This window comes from Branchiostoma floridae, chromosome 13 (assembly GCF_000003815.2).
Source record: "Branchiostoma floridae strain S238N-H82 chromosome 13, Bfl_VNyyK, whole genome shotgun sequence".
Classification (NCBI taxonomy): Eukaryota; Metazoa; Chordata; class Leptocardii; order Amphioxiformes; family Branchiostomatidae; genus Branchiostoma; species Branchiostoma floridae.
The window spans coordinates 13,578,871-13,598,450 of NC_049991.1; the positions used below are offsets into that span (position 1 = coordinate 13,578,871).

The 19,580-nt window shown below is 43.0% G+C and overlaps 3 protein-coding genes across 3 annotated transcripts in view; all 3 read right to left on the reverse strand.

The window, feature by feature from the left end:
• Window positions 1–1,328: 1,328 nt before the first annotated feature.
• On the reverse strand, window positions 1,329–5,911 carry LOC118428520. Its single transcript, XM_035838609.1, has 5 exons — window positions 5,601–5,911; window positions 5,228–5,461; window positions 4,967–5,137; window positions 4,626–4,751; window positions 1,329–4,117 (listed from the first exon to the last, which is right to left on the reverse strand). The coding sequence occupies exons 2-5, from the start codon at window positions 5,361–5,363 to the stop codon at window positions 1,329–1,331; spliced, it is 3,222 nt and encodes a 1,073-aa protein (XP_035694502.1). The 5' UTR covers window positions 5,364–5,461; window positions 5,601–5,911.
• Window positions 5,912–9,212: 3,301 nt separating this feature from the next.
• Window positions 9,213–12,320, reverse strand: LOC118428521 (NACHT, LRR and PYD domains-containing protein 3-like). The gene is made up of 5 exons (XM_035838611.1): window positions 12,145–12,320; window positions 11,773–11,967; window positions 11,496–11,657; window positions 11,230–11,358; window positions 9,213–10,942 (listed from the first exon to the last, which is right to left on the reverse strand). The coding sequence occupies exons 2-5, from the start codon at window positions 11,906–11,908 to the stop codon at window positions 9,213–9,215; spliced, it is 2,157 nt and encodes a 718-aa protein (XP_035694504.1). The 5' UTR covers window positions 11,909–11,967; window positions 12,145–12,320.
• A 483-nt stretch (window positions 12,321–12,803) lies between these two features.
• Window positions 12,804–19,580, reverse strand: part of LOC118428522 (ATP-binding cassette sub-family C member 9-like) — a 20,910-nt gene continuing 14,133 nt past the window's right edge. Inside the window, exons 21-37 of the mRNA XM_035838612.1 lie at window positions 19,294–19,357; window positions 19,115–19,148; window positions 18,570–18,774; window positions 17,960–18,082; window positions 17,512–17,669; window positions 17,289–17,381; window positions 16,975–17,077; window positions 16,593–16,706; window positions 16,237–16,411; window positions 15,813–15,943; window positions 15,515–15,593; window positions 14,869–14,977; window positions 14,490–14,593; window positions 14,330–14,379; window positions 13,937–14,020; window positions 13,673–13,735; window positions 12,804–13,471 (exon numbers count right to left, since the gene is read on the reverse strand). Coding sequence (XP_035694505.1) covers window positions 13,334–13,471; window positions 13,673–13,735; window positions 13,937–14,020; window positions 14,330–14,379; window positions 14,490–14,593; window positions 14,869–14,977; window positions 15,515–15,593; window positions 15,813–15,943; window positions 16,237–16,411; window positions 16,593–16,706; window positions 16,975–17,077; window positions 17,289–17,381; window positions 17,512–17,669; window positions 17,960–18,082; window positions 18,570–18,774; window positions 19,115–19,148; window positions 19,294–19,357 — 1,827 coding nt within the window. The 3' untranslated portion in view covers window positions 12,804–13,333. The remainder of the gene's footprint in view (window positions 13,472–13,672; window positions 13,736–13,936; window positions 14,021–14,329; window positions 14,380–14,489; window positions 14,594–14,868; window positions 14,978–15,514; window positions 15,594–15,812; window positions 15,944–16,236; window positions 16,412–16,592; window positions 16,707–16,974; window positions 17,078–17,288; window positions 17,382–17,511; window positions 17,670–17,959; window positions 18,083–18,569; window positions 18,775–19,114; window positions 19,149–19,293; window positions 19,358–19,580) is intronic.

Sequence of the window (19,580 nt, forward strand, 5' to 3'; positions counted from 1 at the left end):
ACAGGATTCCTACAATCCTACACTTCCTACAGCTGAATTTCTGATGGTTTGTTCTTCATGTCCGCTCAGCCTACAAATACCTACATCACCAATTGTAGGATTATGTAGGATTCCTACAGTCCTACACTTCCTACAGCTGAATTTCAGATGGTTTGTTCTTCGTGTCTGCTCAGCCTACAAATGTCTACATCACCAATTGTAGGATTATGTAGGATTCCTACAATCCTACACTTCCTACAGCTGAATTTCTGATGGTTTGTTCTTCATGTCCGCTCAGCCTACAAATACCTACATCACCAATTGTAGGATTATGTAGGATTCCTACAATCCTACACTTCCTACAGTTGAATTTCGGATGGTTTGTTCTTCATGTCCGCTAAGCCTACAAATACCTACATCACCAATTGTAGGATTATGTAGGATTCCTACAATCCTACACTTCCTACAGCTGAATTTCTGATGGTTTGTTCTTCATGTCCGCTCAGCCTACAAATACCTACATCACCAATTGTAGGATTATGTAGGATTCCTACAATCCTACACTTCCTACAGCTGAATTTCGGATGGTTTGTTCTTCATGTCCGCTCAGCCTACAAATACCTACATCACCAATTGTAGGATTCTGTAGGATTCCTACAATCCTACACTTCATACAGTTCAAGTTTGGATGGTTTGTTCTTCATGTCCACTCAGCCTACAAATACCTACATCACCAATTGTAGGATTATGTAGGATTCCTACAATCCTACACTTCCTACAGTTGAATTTCGGATGGTTTGTTCTTCATGTCCGCTCAGCCTACAAATACCTACATCACCAATTGTAGGATTGTGTAGGATTCCTACAACCCTACACTTCCTACAGTTGAATTTTGGATGGTCCGCTCCCTATATCCTCACACCCTACAAATGTCTACATCACCAATTGTAGGATTCTGTAGGATTCCTACAACCCTACGCTTCCTACAGCTGCATGTCGGATGGTTTGTTCTTCATGTCCGCTCAGCCTACATATACCTACATCACCAATTGTAGGATTATGTAGGATTCCTACAATCCTACACTTCCTACAGCTGAATTTTGGATGGTCCGCTCCCTGTGTCACTCTCAGACTACAAACATCTACAGCAACAATTGTAGAATTTTTTAAGCAGGGCTAGATGCCACACACGATCCCTACACGGTTGCGGCAAATGCCTGGCATGTCTTCCGCGAAGGTGTTACAACGGGCCCACGGGCTTAGATGCATTTTGCGACGATTTCGTGATGTCATACACGATCCTGACACGATCACGGCAAAATGTCTTACACGGCGTCGGCGTCGGTGTTTTAACCGACCCGCGCGGTCAGCTGTATTTTGCGGCGATTTCGTGATGTCTTACATGGAACATCTGCCTCGTTTCTTGAAACACCCACATCAACATCGTCGTCAATGAATAATTCAAATGTCCTCAGGGTCCTATTTTGAGCCAGAGCATCCATCAGCCTGAAGATGTGAAACCGAGTTAACTCTCTGTAAGTGATAGGATTATCTCTGCCCTTTTGCTTATGATAAAAAGAAAAATGTAGCACAATGTGCCGAAGAACTTCAGTAACGGATATAATGTTAGCCAAGATACTTGGAAGGTTCTTGGTATGCCAAAAGACAGTGCACCTGTACATCAACCTCAAGCTAAAGGTTTTGATGGTCTTTGACTCGCAGAGAAGCCTTCCAATCGACTCATTGAAAGCCCGGTCATCAACACTAGTTGGGACGTAATCTTCCAGCTCATCTCCACCGTCTGAGTCTGGCTCGTAGTAGTATTCTTCTGGGTGATGTTGTAACGCTCCATAGATCCAAAGCTTGAATGTGCTGAGTGTGCTCGACGAAGCTAAGAGGTCAAAAGGCAGGCGAAGCTTGCGAAGCGGCGCACCAGAAAATATGGACTCGTGCAAGTACGACTGCAACGAGGCGAAGCTTACTAACAAGTGGTCTTCATCGAGAGAAAGCGAACCAGGGAAATCGAAATCAGACTCCTCCATGTGCAGCTTCAGTATAATAGAGGACAGAGGTGTGCAAATGGACATGGCACGAAATAGTTTGGTCATCAGTACGAAGTCTCTGTCACTAGTTGTAAGCCCGAGGATTTGGGCGAAGAAGACACGAATAGACTGCGCCCTTTCCAATACGTCCCAGAGAGGAACTCCTCCATATGCAGCTTCCTGGTCCTCGATATTCAAGCCAGGAAATATCATAACATCTAGTTCAAGCTTTGTTATTGAGAGATGTGTCACAAAGCGGTTTCTTACCAATGCTGAAGCCACCTCTTTCGTCATGGGATGTGTCGATAGGTTTATATCAACTCGGGTTACACCTGGACACTCTGCGTTTAAAAGCAAAGGAAGACCAAAACGCCAGATGTCACCATGCACATATGCAAAGAGATCTGAAACATCAATAGTCTTCGGAAAACAGGGGTAAAGCACTCTCACTAGATCTAGGTCACTTTCACTCTCAATCAGACATTTGATGCAGAACGCAAACAGAGCTCTGAACTGGTCTTTTGCATCACTGTCGCCACTACTTTGCAACGCCAGGAGACGGCTACGGAAGCATTCAAATACTGCTCTTGCGCGAGTCTTCAAGGTGCCAACGAGAAACAAGCAAACTTGGTGCAAGTTATCGTCTTCCAACGAACGCAAGACACGTTCTTTAAAAGTAGGCACGGTTTCAGACACATTTGCCCGTAGTCGCCTGGCTCGTGGTTCCACCAGAAAAAGCTGGTGTGGGATGAACTCAAACATGCCAGTTGACACAGAGCCACTTAAGCCCTCCTGGACAGCGGCATCTGTAGACAGGAAAACTGCAGCAAAGTACTCTTGGAAGGTTTTGTGCAGAAACGACCAAACAAAAGAAGCTTCGATGCGGGATGCTCCCAAGTCTTTTGTGAGAAATCCAAGTTTGAACATCTCCATGCCCCTGGTCACGGACTGAAAATCAGCCTCATCAAAGTTTACCTCATTACGGAGAAGGCCTTCCCAGGCAACTCGGCCCATTTCTACAAGCTGAGTAAATACATTGCCAGGGATCTCTGTGCCAGCAACATTTATGTCGTTCTTGCTGCAGTAACGCTTCACAATGCAGAGAACCAAGCTAGAGAATAAACCTGTGATAGTCGATGGAAGTGAACCGTCATTGTCTTCCCAAACAATACAAAGTAACATGGTGTTGAGGGGATTTGTGGCAAGTTCAAGTAAGTTTTTGTCTCTAGCTATCCGCGATCCAAGACTGTTTGCGAGGTGAGGGCGCTCACTAAAGTATTTGTGAATGTATTCTTGGCTATTCGCCTCTGTGTAGCCTGTGATATTGCAATGTAACGGACAACCCTTTAGGTCTGCAGTACACTCGTGAGGACGGGAGGTAACTACTACAGTAGCATCGGTCATGACCCTTTGCTGTATCAGCTTTATCACGTCAGAAGACTGTCTAACCTGAGGTTTCAACTCATCCAAGCCATCTAGGATGAACAGCACTTTGGGCTGATTGGCGGCTTGTCTCATGTATGACCATAGACCCTCCCTGTCTATGTCTGTGTCCTCGGGCAAGAGCTGGTCGAAAACGGCATCTTTGGCGTTACCATCAAAGTAACGCAGTTGCAAGAGGAAAGCGAATTCGAATTGTTGGAATGAATCACTGGACCAGTCGCACGCCAACTTACGACACTGGATACTTTTACCTATGCCCGGTGGACCCTCAATCCTTATTCTCTTTGGCTTCTCCGTTTTCTCATCCTGAAATACCCCATGATCTTCAATCTTAATAATCTCTCCATTTCTATTTACATCAAATATCTGCTCTATCCTGATAAGCCCGGGGGCCCCCCCAGAAACTCGAGGGTTACTACCAAACCGTTTCCCTGTCTCCCCCCTCCCTGGCCGTCTGAATGGTAGGTCCCTATCTGCCCTGTCCTTCCTGACTATTTGAAGGTTTGTGTACACATCCTTCAGTTGAAGATGGAGGTCGTCGAACCAGGGAAGAGGCTGGAACTCCCCCAGCTTCGTCCTGTAGAGCCGTTTTAGATGCCACTTCAGCCACTCTAGCTGCTCTGTGGAGGGAAGCTGAGCCTGAGGTCTGCGCACTGAAAAGACAAATAAACACAATGAATTGTTGTAAAATGTACATATAATTAGTATAAATTTTAGTTCAATAAGAGCACTACTGCTTGGATCTTATTGGGCGTCTCTAATGGACGATATCATGTTAATAAAATAATGGATAGGCTCAGATATACATGTGCAATATATAGAAGTGTTCATAGTGCAAGTCAATGATTGGTCTTCACATCCATAAATATGACAGCTTGCATAAGAGAACAGCATTCCCGTTATTATTGTCAATCCACCAACACACAAAAATATCGTGTATCAACTATGAACTGTGTATGTTTGCAAGCAGTAATCGATTGTGAATGCTTAATAACACACAAAAAACACGTTTGCTTGCACTCACATCTGTTTCGAAATTTCTTGTTGACATAGTTTTCAAAACAGGTGCCTTCAAGTTTCCAGTAACTTCAGGAAAAGATGTGCAGCAGAAAATATAACGTCGATACTCCATTGTTGTTTTTGCATGAGAGATAACGTTACCATTTGTGAGCGGGCGACCTGTGGGGATGTTGGCTAAGCTTGCTATGTCGTCCAGTCTGTCGATATCTGCTGAGTGTGTCTGGTGTCTCAGACCTTCCTCGCCAGCATCATACGTCACTTCGGTTCCTACGTAAAACACATGAAAACATATAACAGCAGTCTTTGTTTTGCAACAATAACAGCTGCAGACTATTGACAGCAACCAACGTTATTGTTTTGGGGCGAGAGAACATATTTTTTTTAACAAACATGCAAACGTTTGCCACTCGCCTGACCGGCATTGACTTTGCGGGCTTTGTGAAAACTGATCCCCTACACCCATGATTGTTGTTGACACTCACCGTCCTTATACGTTACGTGTGTGACGTGTTGGATAAGAGGGCTGTTGAAAGTTAGCTCGCAGTTGGCCCCAGGCTGCAGTAGGACGTTGTCCTTGCCCTCCACGTGACCAGTATAGCTGATGCCCTGAACAGTGCCTGGCTGTTGACAGGCCAGTCTGAGCTGCAAGTCACCTAGGTACGAATGAAGTAGAAAATCAGCGTAACTTTATAACAAATAGCCCCAAACAGTGTATGTGGCCCAATTTGTGACATTGAACTCACCTTCATATGCCTGAGCATCTCTGGACGAGACTGCAAGTTCCCCTGGGTTAGCTTGGCGGCACAGAGCTCCCGTGTCGTCATCCGAGCTGTTGCTTGACGACCGCCGAGCATAAACTTTAGGACGTGCACCAGACATTTGTGGTGCCGTTACGGTGGGTGGCGGCTGTTCAAATGGTACGTCGCAAAAACACCTCTCATCGAGGTCATCAAGTCTGCAGGTCAGAGAGCATACAGCTGTCGGCACAGAAACGTGATCATCGGTATACAGATATGCTAGAAGTGCGATTCAACTATTCTGTCCCTCAACAATCAACAAACCCGAGGGTCAGCCATTTTGAACAAGTTAGTCGTCATGTTACACGTTAAGACTTACCTGGTGCACCGAGGTCTCTTGGGTATCTGTATGTCTTCTATGGAGTATCTTCACTCTAGGAAAGAGCTCCAGGAGCCCAATTCCTGGGTCACTGATGTGTTTTATGGTGAACGAACACCTCACGCTCTGCCCCACCTGGTACATGCAAATGAAGAAAAATAGTCGGGTATTTCCATGCGGGGATTCCCCATGACGTCACCCTTTGAGAGCGGACGTTGACCTTTCCATCCAGCTTTTATAGCTTAATAACGTTCCGTTCCCAGCTATAAGGTATGATAACAATCGATTCATGTGAGGACTATTTACTTACAAACCGTTCCTTGCGGCACGGTTTAACGTTTAGTTTATGATAACGTAATGAACTGATCTGATCTGATCTGACCCTTGTAGTCAACGCGTTGGTTTCGATGATGTAATGACCGAAAGTAAAAACAACAGGTTGGCTCGATTTGTAATTGTGGGAGGGGTGTGTGAAAAACGAAAAAGCTTTGGTAGCACCTAATTTTCCTGACCAGTGCATTTATGACATTATTGTCATCCATGATGCTAACTACCTTCGCCAAGGCCGGGGCAGTTTGCTGGAACGAAAAGTAAGATATGAAAGAATTCAAAACACACGAAACGTAAAAAAATAGTCATGGGCATTACGATGTGTATATTTCTTGACATACACTTTATTTTTCTTTCCCGCAAACAACCTGGCTGGGCCCCGGTTAGGAAATGTGACTCTGTCATAACAAAGATTGAGACTGGATGAGGGGAAGTTGACCTTCCGCATGATAACATACATTGAAGGGGATTTGTCTGGCAACCGGAACCATGCCTGGTGTAGCATGAATACGCTGACTAGTCCGCAAATAGATCCATCACACGTGATTTAAGTTAATGATTTTATTTTATTTGTCAAGATAAAAAGACAAGTTGGAACAAAGGATCTAAAATCCACAGCGAGTAGAACTCGTAAATTACAAAGTTATAAAGATGTAAATTTAGATTTGCTGTCAAAGTGAGTCAAAATGACGCCTGTTGTACATGATCATTTCAGTAAAGGTTAACAGATATCTAAACATGGTCAGCTATTCTCCAGTGACATCACTGTTTTATGTATCTACAGTTGTATACATACACACGATTCCAGTCAACGCATTGTAATGACTACTTTGTACCACATCCACTTGTGGAGACATACATCATCTGTAAAACCAGCTCCATGTTTACATTTCTAGCCAAAAGTTCAGGTATTATATAGATTCATCACTTACATACACATATGACCATACAAAAATGCAATTCTCCGCATAGTAAACCACGTTGGCATTCAATAAACCACTGTCGATGCTGCTACTATGAATGATATTGATTCTATATATATATAATCTTCAGTGGGTTTCATGCATCAGAAATCTGCAACACATGCGAAACGCAAGCTGGAACTTTAGGTTTAAATTCACTTTATAAGAGATGTGTATAGATGCAAACAACATCACGAACTCGTGATATTATTTCTGCATATTCTGAATGCACGGAAATATTGGGTGCAAAGATTTTCAAATGATGATGATTGATGGGGAAATATTGTGGAGTGTATTAGTTTGATGTCATACTTGGCTAAGTCGGGAGCCAACGGATTCCATCACATTTATAACAATACTAATAACATTGACACGAAATCGTTAAGTACCAAAATTGTATAGGTACTTAAACTCCATATGAACTCCATACTGAAACTCCACTTGGCAATTTTATTTTGATAGTCAGGCTAGGGAATTGAAAATGTGATATCAAAGTCGTAACGTGCAGACGAAACGATTTCATCTACCATCTCTTGGACTCCCTCGTCCTCACAGCTAAAGCCCGAAACTGATAACTCTCTCAACACCATGTTTCTCTGTGTCGCCGATGCTAACTGCACGACGGCTGGTTTTGACACCGTTACGTGCCATGTTTCATCGCTTTGAACCAGCTCTGTGAAACTATGGAGCTCGCGCCTAGCGCGCTGCCAGGGGTCGTCAGCTTTGCGGAAATGTAAACATCTCAGGGTTGTGTTTCTGCAGACAACATTTCTTAGAGCTTGGAATACTTCGTCAACGTTCCCTATTCCATTTACCGAAGCGTTCAAGTCCACATGGCTACTAACAGTGGATCTATACAGCATCACAGCGAGCTTGACTGTGTGGAGTGTTCTGTTACCACTCAACGCAAGTATGGCATTTTCCATTCTCTGTACTGATTCAGGGCTATCAGTGAGACAGTACTTGAACGTGAGATTCAACGTATGTAGTACTGTATTGTTTTGGAAGACAGATGCGATGGAAGGCCAGAAGCGAACCTGATCTGTCTCTGTGCAGGAGACGCTACAAGGGGAATGCCTCTGACTGCTTCGGGATTGCCATTGTTGAGACGGACGTTCGTTGGGATCTGCTTCAACGTCCTTATTTGACGAATTCCGTTCGCCTTTATAATGCTGGGGTGTCCCGTCAACATTTCCTACAGTAACTACATCTGAATCAGCGTCGTCAAGAATAGCGGGACCAGCCCAAGAACCACGACTTCTCACATTATTACAAGCATTACTGGCTGTAGGTTCGTCAGCGCTATTGGGAAACAAACTGTAGGTAGTTGAAGTCCTCTCGTCATTCACATCTTCCTCCATCTCCGTGAAGGCATCATTTTTTGTCATGTCATCACCATCACCACCACCATCATCATCATTATCATCATTATCATCATCATCATCATCAATGAATAACTCAAATTTTCTCAAAGTTTTGTTGTGAACCAGGGCCTCCACCAGGCCGCAGACATGCAACCGAGTGAGCTCTCTGTACGTGAGGGGATTTTTTAAGTCCCGCTGTTTGTGATAGAAAGAAAAATGTAGCTCAATATTCCGAAGAACCGCAGTACTAGATATTGCGTGAGCCAAAATACTTGGGAGATTTTTGGCATGTTCAAAGACGACGCACCTGTACACCATATGTAGACTGAAGGTTCTGATGGTCTTTGATTCACAAAGAAGCCTTCCAACGGACTCATTAAAATCATTGTCATCAACACTTTGACAAACGAAATAGCCAAACCTGTCAACAATCTCACCGAACCTTCCAATTCTGTTACCTGAGCCTTCCATGTCGTAGTACACATTTGTTATGGCATGATGGCGAAATGCTCCATAGATCCAAAGCTTTACGGTGGTAAGCGTGCTCAACGGGGCTAAGAGGTCCACAGGAAGTCGAAGTTTTCCAGTGCAGTCAGTGAAAGTTCTCCTGAGGTGTAGCTTCAACATTGCTGACGATAAATGTGTGCTTTTGGACATGGCATGCAACAGTCTTCTGATCAGCTTGACTTCTCTGTCATCTGTTGTGATTCCCTGGATTCTGGCATAGAAGCGCAGAGTTGACTGGGCTCTTTTCAAGACTTCGAAGAGAGGAAAGTCCTCCTGCTCCGTATCCAAACTGGGAACCATTACATCATCAAGGTAAAGGTTGGTTATTGATAGATGTGCAACAAAGAGGTTTCTTATAAATGCCTCAGCCAGATCCTTATCCATCTCATGTGTCGATAAGTCCATATCAACACGTGTAACCGATGGACACTGTGCGTCTAAAATGAATCTCAGACTGGAAGACCATGTATCATCATACACATGACCAAAGAGATCTGAAACATCGATAGCTGTTGGAAAACAAGCACTCGCACTAGATATGAGCCGTTTTCACTTTCAATCAGACATTTGATGAAGAACCTGAACAGAAATTTGTACTTGTTCCGTGTAGCATCGCCAGCACTTTTGCTCAAGACCCTGAGATGACTACCAAAGCATTCAAATACTGCTCGTGCTTTGTACTTTAAGATCCCGACAAGAAACAAGAACACCTGATGCAAATTATCGTTGTTCAACAATTGCAACACACGATCTTCGAAAGAGGAACCAGGTGTATTTGAAGACACGCATGCCTGCTGTCTTGAAACACATGATTCGACCAGAGAAAGCTGCGGTGGAATGTATGTAGACTTGCCCGTTGGCACAGTGCCACCAAACACCGCCTGCATTTCTGCATCTTTAGACAGGAAAACTGCAGCAATGTACTCTTGGAAGGTTTTGTGCAGAAACGACCAAACGAAAGAAGCTTCGATACGGGATGCTCCCAGGTCCTTCGTGAGAAACCCAAGTTTAAGCATCTCCGTGCCTCTGTCCACGGACTTAAAATCAGCCTCATCGAAATTCACCTCATTACGGAGAAGCCCTTCCCAGGCAATTCTGCCCAACTCTACAAGCTCATCATGTACATTTTCAGGAATTACGGTGCCATTTACAGCTATGTCGTTCTTACTACAGTAACGCTTCACAATGCAGAGGACCAAGCTAGAGAATAAACCCGTGATAGTCGACGGAAGTGAACCGTTATTGTCTTCCCAAACGATGCAAAGTAACATGGTGTTGAGGGGATTTGAGGCCAGTTCAACTAGGCTCTTGTTTCTAGCTATCCGCGCCAAAAGACTATTTGCAATCTCAGGACGCCCTTTGAAATATTTGTGAATATATTCCTGGCTATTCGACTTTGTGTACCCCTTAATGTTGCAATGTAAGGGACAACCCTTCAGGTCTGCAGTGCACTCGTGAGGACGGGACGTAACTACTACTGTAGCATCGGTCATGACTCTTTGCTGTATCAGCTTTATCACGTCAGACGTCTGTCTAACCTGCGGTTTCAACTCATCTAAACCATCTAGGATGAACAGCACGTTGGGCTGGTTTGTAAGTTGTTTTATGTACGACCAAAGTTCTTCCCTATCTATTTCTGTGTCCTCGGGCAAGAGCTGATCAAAAATGGCATCTTTGACGTCGCCACTAAAGTGCCGCATTTGCAGGAGGAAAGCAAAGTCGAACTGCCTGAATAAGTCACTGGACCAGTCAAACGCCAACTTACGACACTGGATACTTTTACCCATGCCCGGTGGACCCTCTATTCTGATTCTCTTTGGTTTCTCAGTTTCCTCATCTTCAAATTCCCCTTGATCTTCTATCCTAAGAATCTCCCCATTCCTATTCACATCGAATATCTGTTCTATCCTGATCAACCCAGAATCGTCTCTGGAATCTCGATAACTACCATCAGATACTTCCTCAGTCTCCCCCCTCCCTGACCGTCTGAATGGTAGGTCCCTATCTGCCCTGTCCTTCCTGACTATTTGAAGGTTTGTGTACACGTCCTTCAGTTGAAGATGGAGGTCGTTAAACCAGGGAAGAGGCTGGAATTCCCCCAACGTCGTTCTGTAGTGCCGTTTTAGGTGCCGTTTCAGCCACCCTAGCTGCTCTGTGGAGGGAAGCTGAGGCCTACGTACTGTAAAGAGATAGACACGTAACTCACACTCATGACAATGAAATGTACATCATGAAAGGAAAATGGCAAACGCTACAACAATGTAGCGCTACCCAATGTTGCCCGAATTGTTCAAAATTACATTTTCGTTAGAAACGCGCGGACCGTGAAGCCAAATGCTTAACCCATTTAACGAAATATCAACTCTTCTACAAAGAAAAATACATGGTCTGTAAAGTTTTGTCAACGTGAATTCATGGTGAAACGTAATGTTCTATGCTTGTTTTTTGTCCCATAAGTAATATTACCTCTCGTGGGCGGGTGACGTGTTTGGCAAATGGCCAAGCTTTTCAAGTCGTCCAGTGTGTCCACAGCTGCTGGGTTTGTCTGGTGCCGCGAAACGTCATCATCATCATCGTCATATCCCACGTTAGTTCCTACATGAACAAAGATACATGATGATCTCGTAACAACAGTAGACATTGAACTGGGGATGTATATGTATGGCATTGTTGTTTGCTAGACACGGTTTAATAACAGGTCCGCCATGCACATGGGTTCTGTTGACACTCACCGTTAGTATTCGTGACATGTACGTGTTGGACCAGGGGGCCTGTGATTGCCATTGTGCAGTTGTCTCCCTGCTGCAGTGCGACGTTATCCCTACCATCCACCTGATAGTTGATGCCCCGAACAGTGCCTGGCTGTTGACAGGCCAGACTGAGCTGCACGCCATCTGCGTACAACAGAAGTAATGATTCAGAGTGAGTAACCTAATAACAGACCACTGTATAAACAAAACAGTCCAACACACTGACACAACACTGATCCCCATTTGCGACCGATCTCACCTTGATTTGCCTGAGCATCTCTGGACGAGACTGCAAGTTCCCCCGAGTCAGATTGGCGGCACAGAGCTCCCGTTTCCTCGTCCGAACTGCTGCTTGACGACCGCCGAGCATAAACTTTAGGACGTGTACCAGACATAGGTGGTACTGTGGCGGCTGTTCAATACAGGTACGTAGCAAAAATGCCCTTCATCACGCCTGCGGGACAAAGAGTGCACAGGTATCGGTACAGAAACGGTGTCGGTGAAGGTCGGTATGCAGACATGTTAGAAATAGGAATGCGTTTCAACAATTCTCTCCCTCGAAATCAACAAGCCCACATGTCAGCCATTTTGAACAGGTTAGTAATGAAAACTGTCACGTCAAAAAAGTTACCTGGTGCACCGAGGTCTCCTGGATATATGAATGTCTTCTATGAAGTATCCTCACTCTTTGAATTAGCTCCAGGGGCCCAGTCCCTGGGTCCCTGCGGTGCTTTACACTGAAGACCTCGCGATCTGCCCCACCTGGTACGTGCCACAATTATGCACGACGAAATACATTCGGGTATTTCCGTGCGGGGATTCCCCATTACGTCACTATCCCCTTGGGAGCGGACGTTGAACTTTCCACTTTTGTAATAGCCTTCTATAGTTCAACGTTGCCATTCAAGATATGATAACAATCGATGCACTTGAAGAATAAGCACTTTCCTACCATTCCTTACGATCCGGTATATAAATTTAGTTAATGTTAACGTAATGACATGATATGCCTTAAACCAAGTTGATGAAAGCTCCTTGCAAAAACACTGCGGACGTTTGTAGGCAACGTGTTGGTTTCGGTGATGCAATGCTCGAAAGTAAAAACAACAGGTTGACTCTAGATCGGAACCAGTATTTGTATTTGGTGGGGTGCATGTGCTGGGTGTGAGGAAAATAAAATGCTTAGGGAGAACCTAATTTTCTTTCACAACTGTCGGACCAGCACATTTGTAACATTGTTGGCATCCATTACAAAGGTATCCTGCTCCTATCTAGTTGAAGGTTGCAGAAGTGTTGCCAGTAAAAGAAAGCAATTTCTATTCAAAGTCTCACAGTACAGTATATGTATATCGAACATATTGTTTTATTTGTTATGAATATAATCAAATAGTACATACACCTTGAATATAGGGCGTTATATTATCGTAACATGTCGCTTCATATTGTTTGGTACTATTATGTATGTAATGGATGTGTAATGGCGTTTTGAAGATACGTACAATGTTTGAAAAATTTACTCCTGAATACTGGAAGACAGGACAATTCAGCTTCCTGAGAAAAAAGGACCCCAAAATGACCTCAGGATACAATAGAGGGTAGACCTCATGTAAAGTATACAACCAAACATAATGCGTTTACTATTGATTACATTAAAATGATATGTTTATCTAGTGCTCTATATATGACAAAGCATATTCTATGCCACTCAATTACAAAAAATACAAATGTTGAGCGCATTTTACTTCTTTCTTCTTAAGTATCACACGACTCTCCTGTTCTTCTTTTGCCTCTTAGATAAAAGTACAATGTATCAAACTAAACTACTTGTTGGCTTTGACCAGTGACGCAAAGAGACCATTTGGTTGCTTGAGAAGTTTGTCTGGGCTGTCGTTCTCGACCACCTTGCCTTGGTCCAGTACAAGAATCCGGTCAGAGCTCAGGATAGTGGCGATACGATGCTGAAATCATAAGGATACACTACTTAGGTCATGTAGATGTATGGCTGTGTCTGTGGGACATGACAGAAACAGTAAATACCCGACAAAAAGTGTCTAGTACACAGCTACTGTGAAGGAAAATCTTTCTTGAAATAGTTAAACTGTAATTTCCAACACCAAAATTGGACTCACCCAAATTTTGGAAGGAAAATGATAACATACCGCAATTGTGATGACAGTCCGGTCCTTGAAAGCAGTCTGGATTACATTCTGGAGATTGAAATCCTTTGTGGTTGTAGAAAAGTGACAAAAGTGAAACTTATATATTGTGTGGCAGTTGCAGGAGTTAAAGAAATTAAAAAAAAATGTATCAAATACATCCTCTCTAAGTTGAGGATTCGAAAACCGTAGTCGGAATAACACTTATAAATTGAGAACCTAGCACTAAGACATTGCATTATTAGTATCTGGCATGACGAGTCGTACCGTCTCCATGTCGATGGAAGCAGTTGCCTCATCCATGATGAGTATCCGGCATTTCCTCACGAAAGTCCTGGCCAGGCAAAACAGCTGAAGAACAAATCACATGCAACTTACAATGACATGATGAGAAAATGATTGTCTGTCTCCCTCCCTCTCTCTGTATATCTATCTATATCTATATCTATATCTTTATCTATATACAGAGAGAGGTACACAGACAAGAAAAAAACAATAAACGTCCCAACAGTAGGTTGTTTTGATGATCAATACCAAGATCTATACCTCTCCTATCCGTATCATGCAACACAGGATTGTCTACGTGTCACTTAGACAATCACGTGTATTTAGTTCTTGAAACTTTTCCTGAGAGCAAAGTTGGACTTGTCGCATGCTAACCTGTCTCTGACCAACACTGAAGTTTTCGCCACCGTCAGAAACAGCCTCATCTGAAAATCATGAATCATGGTTATCAGCACGAAAAGCAATGTCCCAGAAAATGACAAAGCATCACTCTTTAAAAGTTTAAATGGCATGTAGAGATATCAAACCCCCCCACCTAGCTTGTTAGGTAGTTCTGACACCAATGTCTTTAGTTGGGCAGTGTCCAAAGCCTCCCACAGCTCTTCATCGCTGCATTTATCGAATGGGTCCAGGTTGTACCTGCATATGATTGGAAGTAACCACGCTGAATATGCTATCAAATGCCAGTGATATAACAGTACTTTAATAGCACAAAAATCTTGTGGTAGAATAAACATTCGAATACGTATATACTAATGCTGTCGTTTTAAATCATATTCAACTAATGGATCCTCTGCGTAAAGTCTTTCGGAATGTCAGGCCGTTTTGGCACAGTTTGCCAACTAACCCTTTTCTTCATTTTTAGATTTGAGATTTAAGACCGTGACTAAACTTGCCATGTAGGACAAACACACCTGACAGAGCCGCTGAACAGCACAGGGTCTTGAGGGATGATGGACAGACGTGACCGAAGAGTTGTCAGCGGCACTCGGCTGATGTCCAAGCCATCTATGGTGATTTTACCTTTCAATTGTGAGAAATCACAAAAAGGTCAGTTTATTGTGCTTCATTCTACTACATGTTCTAATTACCGTCAAACATAGCTCATGACAGAGGCACAAAACAATGCACCTTTCTCACGCGGCGGCTATGATCGATCGAAGACAAGGTCAATGAGGCAAACAGAAAAAAAATTATTTATATCAGCTCCCATTTAGTTTTCCCCCAAACCACACAAATTTTCACAATATAATATCAAATAATAGATATTATAACTAGTGTTGCACACCGAAAGATGTAGCAATTTAGAGCAGCGTAGACTGATCCCATAGTCCCTTAAGAGATGCAAAATAAAACATAATAATGCAAATATTTGACGGACATGCAGCCATTCTCTCATTGGTCGCTTTCCTAATTGCCAGGCTATCATTGATTGAACTGCTAAGTATGATGGACAATATTTTGTTTGCTTCGTTGAACTAGCTTTAGATCTATCATGGCCGCAGCGTGAGAAAGATGTATAGAAAGGTATGGTGTGCGAATGATCGTAAACTATTGTACCTTTGAAGTTGTCAATCATCCTGAATAAAGCAAGAGTCAAGGATGACTTCCCACTGCCGGTACGTCCACAAATGCCGACCTGGAGAGGAGTAAGACCATACATTTTTAAAGCTTAGAACAGTCTAGCTCACAATAAATGGTTGACTTAAGTTATGGCATGGTGTAAGAGCTTCTTTCGCGTTTCGTTTATGTAGGGATAAATTTTAATAATCTTCACAGTGAAAGGTGTCTGACAATAATTACCCGCTTCCATAGCTTACGTTTGTACGGAAAAGTACGAAACAAATATTAGATTTACCTTTTCGCCTGCTTCAAAGGTTGCTGACACGTCAGTCAGAACCGGGTCCAAAGTTTTGTCATACCTGACAGAGACGCCTTCAAAGGATACCTCTCCTTTAGATGGCCAGTTGTCATCGACGATGACGTTACCTGTGACAAAGTGATGATGATTTGAAAATGGCAACCTGAAAGAAACGCAACTGTAGACATCAAGATATTCTGTGACTAATCATGTTTTAACCATACGATGGATATTCTTGAAATGTCAATGTATGAAATTGAATATAAAAAAACAAGAACTACGATTCAAAGATCTACATTTAGCATTAACAGAATATCTTAGCCAAACACTGGTCATAACGAGTGGTTTAAAACCTGTATCTCCGCCAGCCTACACATAGGGCTTGGCCATAGAAAGGTCTCGAAATGATTGCTTATATGACACAGGGTATTCTGCTGACTTATATGGCACAGGTTTCTGTCCCAAGTCCATTTCTCACCATCTGTGTTGTATGGTTCTGTAGGAATGGAGGAGTAACTGTCCACTCTTTCTACTGAGGTCATCATCATCTCGATCATAGCGCAGCCACGGACCAGCCATAACAGGTACATTTGTATCTGTGACATGATAACAAAGAATACTTATCGTTTCTGTACGGTTCTATACACTACAAACTAGCTCTAAGGCCTGTGACAGCCTTGTGGAACTGTAGCCATGTATAAGTAGATGTCATATCTTGTACCTTGTACAATTGTGCAGTAAAGTTATGTCATGTACAATGATAACAAATGAACTCACATTGAGTGCGTAGGTGATGGACAGGCCAATCATAGCTGGGGACACCGATCCAAACATGGCGGCCAACACGGAAGACAGACCGGCCAGGAAAACAATAATGGCTCCCAAATACCCCTGTACGACAACAGGTGAAGAACTTGAAACCGCAATGTCTGTTGTCTAATGTCAATAGATATCCATTTACTTTGACGAATAACCTATTTCTATATCACTTGTTAATTGGTATGTTATGTGTAGATGGAACAGACTTTCATATTTGTAAATTGTATGATATGGGGAAATCGCTGGTACTGTGGTAATATGATAAAAATTAAGAGGGAATAGAACAGATTAACAGTGTCTAAACCACTGGCGTGCCAATATTAGTTTCACATGAACCTACCAGCCTGGCACCAATCCAACTGGAGATGGCGTTCGTGTAGTAGACCGGGGTGTTGCTCCTGTCAAGTTTGTCCATAAGGGATGTGCTGAATTTCTTTTCCATCCTGTGTATTTTGAGGGAAAACTCAACATTCAAGAGGGAGTGCCACAATGACTGCCCTTATAATAAGTGTAGCAAAATTGCACAGATAATAACTTATGTATGACGTTTCGACAACGAATACAATGAAAAAAGAAAATCATGTCTATTACACTAAATCAATCAATACCGTAAGTGACTAAAAGTAAAAGAAGTGACTTGGCAGATGTTATCACCTGTAGGCACGAACGGTAGTCAGTCCCCCAAGTGTCTCTGAGAAGTGGGCAAACACAGGCGACTTGTTGATGTTGTCAAGGCGTTTGATCTCCCTGTAAGGAAATATAGTGGTTGTTCTTATAACATACTAGTTAGTATACATTAGATAATGCTAGTCCCATCTTAAATGTCCCCTAAGAGAAGTTTTAAATAGTACCCAGTGTAACCAATCCTGTCTCTCACCTCGCTGTTGCCCGGTAATACTTCTGCACCATGTAGTAAAAGACGACGATTGGGACCGCGCCGATGAGGAAATATGGCGTCACCACGGCGTTGACGAGAAGAGCCGAGCAGATCAACAGGACGACGCGGATCAGATGTTCCATTATCAGAGGCAGACGCTAGGGTATGAACGTTTGTCAGAAGTTGTTGGACATTAGAGAAGAACGTTGTCAAGGCTGTTTTAATATGTTGGAAACTGTACCAACCTACAGACACAACAACGATTGTCGTCATTCTAAGAACATCACACTGAAGCCAGTGCGTGTTCCCATTCGGATGCCCTGATCAGTCTACAACGTAGCCACCAGGATAAGCAGTTTTTGCCTTGGGTAATGCCATTTGATGCTTTTGATCATCAGCATTCCACAAAAATGCTGCTCTTCTAGCATTATTTGCCTTTTTGGCTTACCAAGTCTATGACTGCAGTGTCCTCTGACATGCGATTCAGCACTCTTCCAGTTGGTGTAGTGTCAAAGAATCTGGAGAATGTATTCAGAATGCAATTTTCAAATGTAAAGCACAGACTATGCTGCTAACAATTTAAGTCCAACAAGCAGTCATGCATTCTGTAAGCTGTAAGTTAGGTAAATAAGCTTAAAATTTGTATCATAGTATAACAGCAACTATTCTCAGTTGCATCTGCCAGAACATATCGCTATTGGCAAAAACAAAGAAGTAACTGACCGCATAGGAGCAAGGACGATGTTTCGGACCATTGCCTCATGCAGGTTCTTAGCCCCTCTGATCATAGTCAGAATAGTTAAGGCAGAGGCGAAGGCTGTTAGGCCGATGGCTGCCACTGACAGTCCTGTATAGCCTATGATGTAATAGCTTACATCTACAGCCGGAGGTGCCTGTGGCGAAACATGTAATGGTATATTGACCTTGTTTAGTCAAGAGAGCCCTCCATATTCTCTAGCTTATCACAGCAAAGCCAAAGGAAACGATTCAAGTGTTTGATAATGTCCTATTCTAGTTTTCAATCCGATGAAATGGCTGGATATAGTGAAAAATCCCACCTTTGTGGCATTTCCCATAGTTTGGTTGATAGTGCTGTTCTGAGGTTCCAAAGGTGAGCCGGCCATCGTGCCTGCTGAAGCCCAAGTAGACAGCCAGAAGTCGATCCCGATCTGTAAACCGTGCTTGGATAGCTGTTTGATAGAGATATTTAGGTAAGTTGCTAATGCAAGAATCAATCCTGCATTAGATAACGTATCAAAGTATCTACATCATACTCAAAGGCTAAGAATTTGTGACGGTTTTTGTTCTGTGAACGATAAAAGTTCAGGAAGATTAGTATACTCATTTTGTGCCACAAATGCAGTTTCCCAATAAACATTTCACCAAAGAAGAATCCTACAGCTTCAAAATGCAGGCATTTCCCGATCTGGTACTTGGACACATTTAGAGGCCGGTTCTTTGATGAATACTTGTTCAACTACTGCCACAACCACTTAATTAAGTTTCACATTATACCTGAAGGAGTAGGACCACAACCGCAGCAATGGGTCCACAGGCAGCGGCGTAGATGAGGTAGTGCTGCAGCCTGACTGAACCTACAGACCGCTCCTCAGCTTTTACTAGTTTGCCTTCAGCAGCTGAAAAGTAGATGTACGATAAAGCAACGTCTTAATGCAATACCCATTACCTTACACAAACACGCTTACTATATATTTGCTTTGTCTGTTAGAGGCAAAGAAACTGCAAATCTGTTCAACATATCAGATTCTAAAATGGACCTACCTTTCCCTTCATCCACTTCTTCCTCCTCTTCCTCCTCCTCATCTTGCTCTGGCTCTTCACCCACCTCTTTATTCTTACCATCTTCATCAGTGATGCTGCTAGCATCCAAACTGCTGCCGGAGGTACTAGTTCTTGTTCGTGTCCTTACGAGGAAGAAAAAAAAATCCAACAATCAAAAAAGAATGTATTCAGCATATGCACTTAAAATCATGAGGGAAATTCCTTAAACAGGATTTTTATTTCTTTTTATCCGCAACAAATTGAGTCAGCATGATACAGACACGCTA

What these genes read in the sequence shown, in the direction of transcription:
- LOC118428520 (XM_035838609.1), bottom strand. Translation starts at nt 5,363, where the DNA reads ATGTCTGGTGCACGTCCTAAAGTTTATGCTCGGCGGTCGTCAAGCAAC. An exon ending in ACACGTAACGTATAAGGACG is followed by an intron (nt 4,752 to 4,966) that starts GTGAGTGTCAAC and finishes TGTTTTACGTAG; the next exon opens with GAACCGAAGTGACGTATGAT. An exon ending in AGGTCGCCCGCTCACAAATG is followed by an intron (nt 4,118 to 4,625) that starts GTAACGTTATCT and finishes TTGTCTTTTCAG; the next exon opens with TGCGCAGACCTCAGGCTCAG.
- LOC118428521 (XM_035838611.1), bottom strand. Translation starts at nt 11,908, where the DNA reads ATGTCTGGTACACGTCCTAAAGTTTATGCTCGGCGGTCGTCAAGCAGC. An exon ending in ACATGTCACGAATACTAACG is followed by an intron (nt 11,359 to 11,495) that starts GTGAGTGTCAAC and finishes TTGTTCATGTAG; the next exon opens with GAACTAACGTGGGATATGAC. An exon ending in ACGTCACCCGCCCACGAGAG is followed by an intron (nt 10,943 to 11,229) that starts GTAATATTACTT and finishes ATCTCTTTACAG; the next exon opens with TACGTAGGCCTCAGCTTCCC.